This window comes from Lepisosteus platostomus, chromosome 4 (assembly GCF_059453375.1).
Source record: "Lepisosteus platostomus isolate fLepPlt1 chromosome 4, fLepPlt1.hap1, whole genome shotgun sequence".
Taxonomy (NCBI): Eukaryota; Metazoa; Chordata; class Actinopteri; order Semionotiformes; family Lepisosteidae; genus Lepisosteus; species Lepisosteus platostomus.
In genome coordinates, this window is record NC_142614.1 from 10946621 (window position 1) to 10959558 (window position 12938).

The 12938-nt window shown below is 50.0% G+C and overlaps 1 protein-coding gene across 2 annotated transcripts in view; it reads right to left on the reverse strand.

Annotated features, from left to right (window-relative positions):
• The window catches only part of LOC148672621 (voltage-gated potassium channel subunit beta-3), a 34232-nt gene that overhangs the window by 5738 nt on the left and 15556 nt on the right, over positions 1–12938 (reverse strand). For both annotated transcript variants that reach the window (XM_088628422.1, XM_088628423.1), the window contains exons 2-12: positions 9994–10037; positions 9147–9184; positions 6792–6871; positions 6445–6489; positions 5832–5876; positions 5143–5186; positions 4729–4815; positions 4486–4571; positions 3455–3575; positions 3269–3363; positions 2154–2274 (exon numbers count right to left, since the gene is read on the reverse strand). In XM_088628422.1, coding sequence (XP_088484548.1) covers positions 2154–2274; positions 3269–3363; positions 3455–3575; positions 4486–4571; positions 4729–4815; positions 5143–5186; positions 5832–5876; positions 6445–6489; positions 6792–6871; positions 9147–9184; positions 9994–10037 — 806 coding nt within the window. The remainder of the gene's footprint in view (positions 1–2153; positions 2275–3268; positions 3364–3454; positions 3576–4485; positions 4572–4728; positions 4816–5142; positions 5187–5831; positions 5877–6444; positions 6490–6791; positions 6872–9146; positions 9185–9993; positions 10038–12938) is intronic.

A 12938-nucleotide genomic window follows, 5' to 3' on the forward strand; every position in this document is an offset into this window, starting at 1 on the left:
CTACACACACAGCACTGCAGCACCTACACACACAGCACTGCAGCATCTACACACACAGCACTGCAGCACCTACACACACAGCACTGCAGTATCTACACACACAGCACTGCAGCAGCTACACACAGCACTGCAGCATCTACACACACAGCACTACAGCACCTATACACACAGCCACACACAGCACTGCAGCATCTACACACACAGCACTGCAGCATCTACACAGACAGCACTGCAGCATCCACACAGACAGCACTGCAGCATCCTCACACACAGCACTGCAGCATCTACACACACAGCACTGCAGCACCTACACACAGCACTGCAGCACCTACACACAGCACTGCAGCACCTACACACTCAGCTCTGCAGCAGCTACACACTCAGCACTGCAGTATCTACACAGACAGCACTGCAGCAGCTACACACAGCACTGCAGCATCTACACACAGCACTGCAGCAGCTACACACAGCACTGCAGCACCTACACACACAACACTGCAGCATTTACACACACAGCACTGCAGCAGCTACACACAGCACTGCAGTATCTACACACAGCACTGCAGCACCTACACACAGCACTGCAGCAGCTACACACAGCACTGCAGCACCTACACACTCAGCACTGCAGCATCTACACACACAGCACTGCAGCACCTACACACACAGCACTGCAGCACCTACACACAGCACTGCAGCACCTACACACACAGTACTGCAGCACCTACACACACAGCACTGCAGCACCTACACACAGCACTGCAGCACCTACACACAGCACTGCAGCAGCTACACACACAACACTGCAGCAGCTACACACGCAGCACTGCAGCAGCTACACACACAGCACTACAGTACCTACACACACAGCACTGCAGCATCTACACACAGCACTGCAGCACCTACACACGCAGCACTGCAGCATCTACACACAGCACTGCAGCACCTACACACACAGCCACACACAGCACTGCAGCATCTACACACAGCACTGCAGCACCTACACACACAGCACTGCAGCACCTACACACACAGCACTGCAGTATCTACACACACAGCACTGCAGCAGCTACACACAGCACTGCAGCATCTACACACACAGCACTGCAGCATCTACACAGACAGCACTGCAGCATCTACACACACAGCACTGCAGCATCTACACACACAGCACTGCAGCACCTACACATTCAGCTCTGCAGCAGCTACACACAGCACTGCAGCATCTACACACAGCACTGCAGCACCTACACACTCAGCACTGCAGCAGCTACACACAGCACTGCAGCAGCTACACACACAGCACTACAGCACCTACACACACAGCACTGCAGCACCTACACACACAGCACTGCAGCATCTACACACACAGCACTGCAGCATCTACACACACAGCACTGCAGCACCTACACACACAGCACTGCAGCATCTACACACACAGCACTGCAGCACCTACACACAGCACTGCAGCACCTACACACACAGCACTGCAGCACCTACACACACAGCACTGCAGCAGCTACACACACAGCACTGCAGCACCTACACACAGCACTGAAGCACCTACACACACAGCACTGCAGCACCTACACACACAGCACTGCAGCAGCTACACACACAGCACTGCAGCATCTACACACACAGCCACACACAGTACTGCAGCATCTACACACACAGCCACACACAGTACTGCAGCATCTACACACACAGCACTGCAGCATCTACACACAGCACTGCAGCAGCTACACACACAGCACTGCAGCATTTACACACACAGCACTGCAGTACCTACACACACAGCACTGCAGCACCTACACACAGCACTGCAGCAGCTACACACACAGCACTGCAGCATTTACACACACAGCACTGCAGCATCTACACACACAGCACTGCAGCATCTACACACACAGCACTGCAATATCTACACACACAGCACTGCAGCACCTACACACAGCACTGCAGCAGCTACACACACAGCACTGCAGCATTTACACACACAGCACTGCAGCATCTACACACACAGCACTGCAGCACCTACACACAGCACTGCAGTATCTACACACACAGCACTGCAGCCTTAGAGCCACTGCGATGGTTCAGAGTCACACGGTCCCGCTCTCATCGTCACTGAGGGTCACTTGAGGCCCTACCAATGGCCAGCTGTGCAGCTGTACAGCCCAGCCGATCCGCCAGCAGGTGCAGCTCCTTGATCTTGGCCAGCTGCCGGCGCCCCTCCTCACTGGTCACCTTCTCCTTCAGCCACTGATAGCCCTACACAGAGGAGGAGTCAGGGAGCAGGCAGCGCTGGAGGCTCAGTGTCGGGGTCTCAGTCTGCGTCAGTGTGTCGGGGTACAGTCTGCGTCAGTGTGTCAGGGTCTCAGTCTGTGTCAGTGTGTCGGGGTCTCAGTCTGTGTCGGTGTGTCAGGGTCTCAGTCTGTGTCAGTGTGTCGGGGTCTCAGTCTGCGTCAGTGTGTCGGGGTCTCAGTCTGCGTCAGTGTGTCAGGGTCTCAGTCTGTGTCAGTGTGTCGGGGTCTCAGTCTGTGTCAGTGCGTTGGGGTCTCAGTCTGTGTCAGTGCGTTGGGGTCTCAGTCTGTGTCAGTGTGTCGGGGTCTCAGTCTGTGTCAGTGTGTCGGGGTCTCAGTCTGTGTCGGTGTGTCGGGGTCTCAGTCTGCGTCAGTGTGTTGGGGTCTCAGTCTGTGTCGGTGTGTCGGGGTCTCAGTCTGCGTCAGTGTGTTGGGGTCTCAGTCTGTGTCGGTGTGTCGGGGTCTCAGTCTGTGTCGGTGTGTCGGGGTCTCAGTCTGCGTCAGTGTGTTGGGGTCTCAGTCTGTGTCAGTGCGTTGGGGTCTCAGTCTGTGTCAGTGTGTCGGGGTCTCAGTCTGTGTCAGTGTGTCGGGGTCTCAGTCTGTGTCGGTGTGTCAGGGTCTCAGTCTGTGTCAGTGTGTTGGGGTCTCAGTCTGTGTCAGTGCGTTGGGGTCTCAGTCTGTGTCAGTGTGTCGGGGTCTCAGTCTGTGTCGGTGTGTCGGGGTCTCAGTCTGTGTCGGTGTGTCGGGGTCTCAGTCTGCGTCAGTGTGTTGGGGTCTCAGTCTGTGTCGGTGTGTCGGGGTCTCAGTCTGCGTCAGTGTGTTGGGGTCTCAGTCTGTGTCGGTGTGTCGGGGTCTCAGTCTGCGTCAGTGTGTTGGGGTCTCAGTCTGTGTCGGTGTGTCGGGGTCTCAGTCTGCGTCAGTGTGTTGGGGTCTCAGTCAGTGTCGGTGTGTTGGGGTCTCACCTTCATGGCGGCTCGGGAGCAGTCTGGGACGCCCTCACTGTACTTTCCCGTGATCAGGCCGCAGGCCAGTGGGGACCAGGTCATCGCGCCCACCCCTGGCAGCAAGACAGACAGACACACAGGGTGACAACGGCTTCCGGAGTCTCCCACAGCGCCGGCGCCCTCGCCCACGGCACAGCCACCCACCGATCTTATGGTAGAGCTCAGGCAGCTGCACCTCCACCTTGTCCCTCTGGAAGTAGTGATACTCCGCCTGCTCGCAGACCGGAGGGATCAGATTGAACTGCCGCGCCACGGAGTACGCCTCCTGGTGGTCGGAGGGAGAAACACAGTTTAGCACAGCCAGCGATGGCAGTGGTGGCAAAAATAAAACCAAAGATAGATTACAGACGAGATCAGACGATAAGACAAGACTCTGGTTCTGTAAGACAAGACTTTTATTGCTTATCAGACCCTGACGTTCCTGTATAAGACAAGATCCAGTGCTTATAAGGCTCTGATTTTCTTCTAAGAAAATTATAAGACTATTATAAGGCTCTTGCTTACAAGACTGATCATCTTATAAGATGAGACTCCTATTGCTTAAAAAATCCTGATCATCTTATATGACAAGACTCGTATTCCCCAGGATACGTACAGCAAGGCATCTTGCATCCTGTTAAACAAGTGTTCGACTGATGACAGCACGCAGTGATTTCACTCTGGGCGAACAATGATCGGGTATTATTATTGAGCAACGTATCTGTTCAGCTATAAATTGTAACTAAACTCTGGTCTTTCAGAAGTGAAAGGTTTAATTAATCACAGTTCTACTGTCCCAGTTGTTTTGAAAGTGATGAATTAATGATGATCTATAATCCCTGCAGCAGTGGCACCGGAAACCTCTGGTACATAAAACAACACAATAGTACAGAGAAACCTTTCCGATATCCTCCTGCCTTTGTGCCCAGACCCTGACTCCTCAGTCACACTAGTTTGCAGGTCCTCAGTGGCCAGGAGGAGTCCTTGCAGAATTTGGAATGAAAGGCCAATACAGTGGCACCCCCTTGTGGCCAGAGACTGCATATGCACTCTTTGCAGCTGTTGTCAGATTTGGATCACTCAGCAGATTCAGTCCAGATTCGACTGGCTTATCGTTCAGCTGGACCAGAACAAAGCACAGATCACAAAAAGCTCAAGCTCTTCCCAGTAAGCCCAGTGTGGTGCTTTGGTCTCACCATGATCTCCATGGCACTCCAACGGGAGGTGCCCCAGTACATGGCCATGCCCTGGTTGATCACGAAGGTCATGGCCCGCACCACCTCTGAAACACACATTCACACAACACTGTTAACACAGGGGTATAGTATACAGCAGTACCATCTGTGCTGTAACACCAATATTTACTCCTTCGATAACTGACTACAAGAAACACTGTATGGCTGATTAATTGACACAATGAATAATACACACTGACTGACCTTCCATCGGGCTGTTGGCATCAGTACGGTTGGCAAACACAATGTCCACATACTCCAGCTGCAGCCTGGACAGTGATCCCTTCAGCCCTGTAGACAGCAGTTCTGTGTCAGTTCACACTCCCAACACAAACACTAACCCCACTGGTGTACAAGAGAACATGTGCCCATTACAGTCCCTCTCCTCTCACACTCCCCCTGAATTCACCAGCACACACACACTGTCACACCTGACTGGACTGTAGACACTGCTAGAGCCACTTCTGTCCCTCTCCTCTCACACTCACCCTGAATTCACCAGCACACACACACTGTCACACCTGACTGTACTGTAGACACTGCTAGAGCCACTGCTGTCCCTCTCTTTACACACACAGTTTTACTGTTTAAGATGTAACATAGGTGGAGACTTGTTACCTTCAATTATGTGCTTCCTGGACAGTCCTCTCTCTGTCTCCGCCCTGGTGGACAAAAGAAAATATGTTAATAATTTGTATTCACGTATTTTGTTATAATAATAATAAACTTTATTTTATATAGCGCCTTTAAAGGTGTTGTTAGTGAACTTCATAGCAATAATGATATTCACATCATATCCACATATGTATCATTGTAAATGTATATTTGGATACAGCAACAGTATACTAGCCTAACAAGTTCTTCATTAATGCTTTGTCTCTTGTTTGAATACCTACATGGATACTTAAAATAACATTTTATAATTAAAACAAATGTTTTGTCCTTGTATTTTTGAGATCCAGGTTGCTAATGAAGAAACATTGCTTTTTCTGAAGTGTTTATGAAGTTATTCACAGATGCTGACAGCTGAACAAAGAGCTAATGTTTCAATAGATTGGCTGTTGTATTCATCAGAGACACTCATGACCACTGTCTATTCACCCTGGGACTCTGCACAGAGCCTGACAGGAGAACAGGTGCTAAATTCAGTAAATTATCCCTGGTCATCACCTGCAGAATCCTAGGCACAGTTAGCAACTGCCTTACAGGCTGAGCCATGTTCATGAATAAAGTAGTAGAAAGGTGGGTTAGGAAAGGGGTGATTTCCTAATCTCGGTTTTCAGTAAGTACAACAGTTGCAGACTTACTGTCCTCCCCAGTAAATCTTGGTGGTGACCACGAAACTGGAGCGCCTGCGAAAGGGAGAGAGAGCTTCACACATGGGACAGCGGTGCTGTGAACTGGGACACAGACACAGAGAGCCAGACTGTGGGAGTGGGGCCCTGGGCCCAGATGAGTCCAGATGAGTCCAGCAGTGTTCATGTGTGCCAACATGTGCATGATTAAAAATCACAGAGGAAATGGAAGGTCAGATATTCTGATGGTTTCAATCATTTTCTTTAGGGTGGGAAAGTGCTGTGTCTGTTAGAATGACAGTTTCTCAGCCTCTAGTCCTCAGCTTGAGTCTGGACTGGGGTACCTTCTGTGAGGAGTGTGCATGTTCCCTGCTTGTCTATGTAGGTTTTCTCCAAGTGCTACCGTTCCTTCTCACAGTCCAGAAACAGGATGGCCAAGAGGCGGTGTGTGTGTGAGTATACGACTGCGTGCGTGCGTGTGTCTGCGTGCGCGCCTTGCGACGTAGTGGCGTCTGATCCAGAGGTCTTCCCGCCTCGCTCCCAGTGTTTTCGGGATGTGCCATGAACCTCAGTGGGAATAATCGGCTTTCCGATAAGGAATGGATGGATCGGTCGGTTTTATTACCTCCATCCTTTCTTCTTGATTATATTTCCCAGGGTGACTTCAGCTCTAGAGAGAGATGGACAGGGAGGAGAGAGAGAGAGTGGGTGAGAAAACGGGAGAGCAGAGAGGGGGAGAAAGACTGTGAAGCCACCACTCTGTCTGACGCTTCATACACTCTGACACCATAGGGCTACAGATGTTGCTTTGTCCTTCACCAACAGTAAATCCTACAGTTCTGCCTCCCAGCACTAGATGGCAGTATAGTATAACCTGTCCCCTATTCCCCCTGGAAGCAAGCTTACAGCCGCTCAGATAGGATACTGAATTAATCGTGCAGTTAACCGAGACTGTGCCGGGGGCAGACTCACCTCCCAGAGGCGTACACCTCCGCCGTGTCAAAAAGATTCACGCCGCTCTCGTACGCGATTGTCATCAGGCTCTCCGCCATCTGCACAACAGACAGGGCGGACTGTCAGAGAGTCAGTGTTTCTGTCAGTACGTCAGTCAGTGTCGATGTGTCAGTCAGAGAGACAGTCAAAGAGTTAGTATGTCTGTCAGAGTGTCGGACAGAGAGACAGTCAAAGAGTTAGTATGTCTGTCAGAGTGTCGGACAGAGAGACAGTCAAAGAGTTAGTTTGTCTGTCAGAGTGTCGGACAGAGAGACAGTCAAAGAGTTAGTATGTCTGTCAGAGTGTCGGACAGAGAGACAGTCAAAGAGTAAGTATGTCTGTCAGAGGGTCGGACAGAGAGACAGTCAAAGAGTTAGTGTGTCTTTCAGAGTGTCGGACAGAGAGACAGTCAAAGAGTTAGTATGTCTGTCAGTGTCAGTGTGTCTGTTAGAGTTTCAGTCAGATAGTGTCAATGTGTCAGTCATTGACAGTCAGAGTGTCAGTGTATCAGTCAATCAATATGCCAGGGTGTCAGTGAGTCAATTAGTATATCTGTCAGTGTCAGTCAGAGTGTCATTGTGTCAGTCAGACTGTCGGACAGAGAGTCAGTGTGTCTGTCAGTGTCAGTCAGACAGAGTGTCATTGTGTCAGTCAGACTGTCAGAAGGAGTCAGTGTGTCCGTCAGTGTCAGTCAGACACAGTCAGACAGAGTGTCATTGTGTCAGTCAGACTGTGAGACAGAGTCAGTGTGTCCATCAGTGTCAGTCAGAGTGTCATTGTGTCAGTCAGAGTGTCAGACAGAGTCAGTGTGTCTGTCTGTGTCAGTCAGACAGAGTGTCATTGTGTCAGTCAGAGTGTCAGACAGAGTCAGTGTGTCTGTCTGTGTCAGTCAGACAGAGTGTCATTGTGTCAGTCAGAGTGTCAGAGTCAGTGTGTCTGTCTGTGTCAGTCAGAGTGTCATTGTGTCAGTCAGACTGTCAGACAGAGTCAGTGTGTCCATCAGTGTCAGTCAGTCAGAGTGTCATTGTGTCAGACAGAGTCAGTGTGTCTGTCTGTGTCAGTCAGAGTGTCATTGTGTCAGTCAGAGTGTCAGACAGAGTCAGTGTGTCTGTCTGTGTCAGTCAGAGTGTCATTGTGTCAGTCAGAGTGTCAGACAGAGTCAGTGTGTCTGTCTGTGTCAGTCAGACAGCGTGTCATTGTGTCAGTTAGACTGTCAGTCAGAGTCAGTGTGTCTGTCTGTGTCAGTCAGACAGAGTGTCATTGTGTCAGTCAGAGTGTCAGACAGAGTCAGTGTGTCTGTCTGTGTCAGTCAGACAGAGTGTCATTGTGTCAGTCAGAGTGTCAGAGTCAGTGTGTCTGTCTGTGTCAGTCAGAGTGTCATTGTGTCAGTCAGACTGTCAGACAGAGTCAGTGTGTCCATCAGTGTCAGTCAGTCAGAGTGTCATTGTGTCAGACAGAGTCAGTGTGTCTGTCTGTGTCAGTCAGAGTGTCATTGTGTCAGTCAGAGTGTCAGACAGAGTCAGTGTGTCTGTCTGTGTCAGTCAGAGTGTCATTGTGTCAGTCAGAGTGTCAGACAGAGTCAGTGTGTCTGTCTGTGTCAGTCAGACAGCGTGTCATTGTGTCAGTTAGACTGTCAGTCAGAGTCAGTGTGTCTGTCTGTGTCAGTCAGACAGAGTGTCATTGTGTCAGTCAGAGTGTCAGACAGAGTCAGTGTGTCTGTCTGTGTCAGTCAGACAGAGTGTCATTGTGTCAGTCAGACTGTCAGACAGAGTCAGTGTGTCTGTCAGTGTCAGTCAGACAGAGTGTCATTGTGTCAGTCAGAGTGTCAGACAGAGTCAGTGTGTCTGTCTGTGTCAGTCAGACAGAGTGTCATTGTGTCAGTCAGAGTGTCAGACAGAGTCAGTGTGTCTGTCTGTGTCAGTCAGACAGAGTGTCATTGTGTCAGTCAGACTGTCAGACAGAGTCAGTGTGTCTGTCAGTGTCAGTCAGACAGAGTGTCATTGTGTCAGTCAGAGTGTCAGACAGAGTCAGTGTGTCCATCAGTGTCAGTCAGACAGAGTGTCATTGTGTCAGTCAGAGTGTCAGACAGAGTCAGTGTGTCTGTCTGTGTCAGTCAGACAGAGTGTCATTGTGTCAGTTAGACTGTCAGACAGAGTCAGTGTGTCTGTCTGTGTCAGTCAGACAGAGTGTCATTGTGTCAGTCAGAGTGTCAGACAGAGTCAGTGTGTCTGTCTGTGTCAGTCAGACAGAGTGTCATTGTGTCAGTCAGAGTGTCAGAATGTCAGTTTCTCAGTGTGTCAGAGTATCAGTCGATATGTCAGTCTACTCACTCACCTCGTCAGAGATCTGGGAGCCGAAGGTGACCCAGGTGCCTGGACATGAACAGGAAACACAGCGAGGTGAGTGAGGAGTGGAGAGGGTGGCACAGCTGGAAAACTAACGACACTGGTGTCTCAGAGCAGCTGGAGCAGAGCCTGCAGCCTCTCAGGTGTCACCAGCAGCCACAGGTATGATGGAGGAGAGCCAACACATCTCAAACTATATTACTATGTTATAGACTATTCCTTTATCTCCACCTTACTCCACAGAAGGAAACAGGTCTTTTAATCTCCTGCAGCTGGTAAAACCTGGAGTGGATCGAACTGCTGTGGAACAGGAATCGGATCTTTCTTCGTGAAGTGAGTATGATTGTGATTATTAGAGACATCTGAAAAAGGCAGCACTGTCCCCAGCCACACCCCTTCTCTGACTGTTCCAGTCTCCATCCCCACTCCCTCCCTGGCTGTGTGAATCCCCAGCCACACCCCCTCCCTGGATGTTCAAGCCCAGAGCCACACTCCCTCCCTGGCTGTTCCAGGCTCTAGATGCCCCATCCCTGGCTATTCCAGTCTCCAGCCACACCCCCTCCCTCATTATTCCAGTCTCCAGTCACACTCCTTCCTTCGCTGTTCCAGTCCCCAGCCACACCCCTTCCATCTCTGTTCCAGTCCCCAGTCACACCCCTTCCTTCGCCATTCCACTCCCCAGTCACACCCCTTCCTTTGCTGTTCCAGTCCCCAGCCACACTCCCTCCTTTGCTTTTCCCGTCTCCAGTCACACCTCCTACAACTCTCCTGGTGCTGCCTTTACAATACCGGTCCATCAGTTGCTGTGGGCAGTGGGAGTCTGTGCAGAAACTCACCCAGTCCCAGGCAGGACACTCTTAAGCCAGATTTCCCCAGGTTCCTGCGAACAAGGGCAGAGACAGGAGGTGAGGGGGGCAGCTCGTATGGTGTTCTGTAGGGGTCTCCAGCCGCAGCCTCGCAAGTTTGATGTCCTGGGATAACTCACATGGGAGTGGTCGACAGATCTCTGTCCCTGCCTTGCAGGTGTTGCCGTTTTTTTAGGAATAGGATATTCAGGGAGACCGGATTGGGTTGGATCTTTGAGAACCGGGCTAGAGACCCTGCCTAGTGATCCTGATACTTATTTGTATCAGTAGCCAGTTTTCAAGAGATGAAAAATCCATTTTGCATGATGTCAGTGGTTTCCTCTTTGTGACTGCAGAGTGAGTGGACAGTGTGAGTCTGATACCTTTTCTGAGGTGGGAAGTGGTTGGGTGTGGATGGGGCTGGATATCTTCTGCCTGTCACACAGCAGCTGGAGCAGATCAGACTTGTTTCCCACATAAATTTAGACTGTCAAGTCTCCAACAGAAAGGGCAGATAGCTCAAAGTCCATCCTTACAACAAAATGATTTAAAAACAAATTTACATTTAGAAATCAACATGACATCAATCCATGCATCTCTATTCATCCATAACTTCACCTTCACACTCATCGCCATCAGAGCTGTAGAGACTGTAAAGACACTCAGTCCAGCTCATCTGGATCTTCACATTCACACTCATCGCCATCAGAGCTGTAGAGACTGTAAAGACACTCAGTCCAGCTCATCTGTATCTTCACATTCACACTCATCACCATCAGATCTGTAGAGACTGTAAAGACACTCAGTCCAGCTCATCTGGAACTTCACAGTATCACTGATTATGACAGCAAAGTGAACACACAATAACAGAAGCTCTCTACACAATCCAGACAAGTGTCTCTTCATCTCAAACTCTTCAAAGCTCCAAACACCCCCCAGCATCTTGGAGTAATTCACTGTGATTTGCTGTTTTCCAAAAATACATAAAAGGGATACAGATAGTTTGCCAAGTTGACTTTCTAACACACGGGTGCTTAAATCCCAACCAATTTCATTCTTAACTGCTGAGTTTTACACATGCACCTATTGTTATTCTGCAATACAGTATGTATAGTACAGTATATTTACAGTATATGCTATTTGTTGTATGTACAGCCTTTACAATGAATGAATTATATTGGCATGTAGAGTCTGTACATAGTGTATAGCTGCTAAATATTTTTTACATGCGGTATATATTTACTGCATATACAGTACTGTAGACCTGCTATGTAAATGGACTGTATATGGAGCACATTCAGTGTAAAAGACTGTATATAGCTGCTGTATATATATGTACATGGTAGACATGTGGTGTACTGTATGTAGACTGTACGTATTGTACATGTGGTGTGTAGTTAACTTACAGTACATACTGTTCCCATGGTGTGTGTATATACTGTAGTGTGCTGCTGGCATGTTTAAACTGCAGATTCTATCCCAGATGGATGAACGATTGCAGGGCCTGGCAGTTTTCCTCACCCCATACCCACCCCCCAACTTCTCTCTTCCTCTCCCATCACTCTCTTCCCATCTCTCCCTCTGAACCCCGTCTCTGCCTTCCCCTCTTTCTCGCTCTCCCTCCAGCCCTCTTCTTCTCTCTTTCCATCCCTCTCTCTCGAAGTCTCACCAGCTACCATGTGATGAGTCACCTTGTGACCCTCCCCACACACAGGCTCAGACACCATGACACAGAACAGGGACAGTAAGAGTGAGAGTGAGATGGGCAGACACGGTGGACACCAGGGGGCGCCATCACCACCCATGTGCATGCTCCAGTGCAGGGGATCCTATCGTCTCCTATCACCTTTTTAAAGACATCATCTTCCGTGAGGACCCCCGCATAAACACAAAAGAATCTACCAGAATTGTGAAATTATGATCCATGACCAAACAAACCATTTTCTATCCGCTTCATCCAATTCAGAGCCTCTCCTGGCAAGAAAAGGGCACAAGACAGGGTGCACCTCGGACAGGGCGCCAGTGCATCCCAGGACACACACCGACATGCACACCCTGAATCCTGCTGGGCTCTGTTGGAGCAGATCTGTGTGGAGGACTGGTGTAGGGAATCGTCACTCGATCTCCGGGCACCGCCGGGACAATCTCTGAGGACACCCAGGGGTCCCAGAACACACGCCGCTGTGGACTGAGCCCCGGCATGCGGCTGGGACATCCTCAGCTGCAGGTGCGAGCCGTTGGGACACTGTTACTGCACGAGTCAGCAGAAACGCCAGCCTGAGTCAGCAGCTGTTAAACTGGGAAGTGGCACGTTTCTCTGGGCCCCCCCCCTCCCGAAAAAACAGCAGGGCATCAGTCAGCCTCTCCCAGCTGCAGGGGAATTTAGGTTAGGCCATGCTGACGCCAGCGCCCTTCCCAGGGGATCAGCAGGCCTTAGCTCCCCACGGAGGCGGCGTCCACATTGGCTATTCGAAAAGGAACATTGTAGCCTTCTTTAGCTCGGGAGACAAAAGTTGTCGAGAGACAAAAGTTACTGAACTGCATTATGACACTCATTATCATATCACCCCACTCAGCTACATCACTCTCGTCTGCACTACATTATAACTTCACCCCAACTTCAACCCAACTCGGTTACAACACTCTCACCTGCACCACATTATAACATCACCCCCACTCGATTACATCACTTTCGCTTGTACCACATTATGACATCATCCCTGCTTAGTTACATCATTCTGGCTTGCACTATGTTATGACATCATCACTGCTAAGTTACATCACTCTAACTCCTTCATCACATTATGGCATCATTCTGGCTTGCACTACATTATGACATCATCACTGCTCACTTACATCACTCTTGCCCCTTCATCACATTATGACATCATCCTCGCTCAGTTACATCGCTCTGGCCTGCACCTCATAATGACATC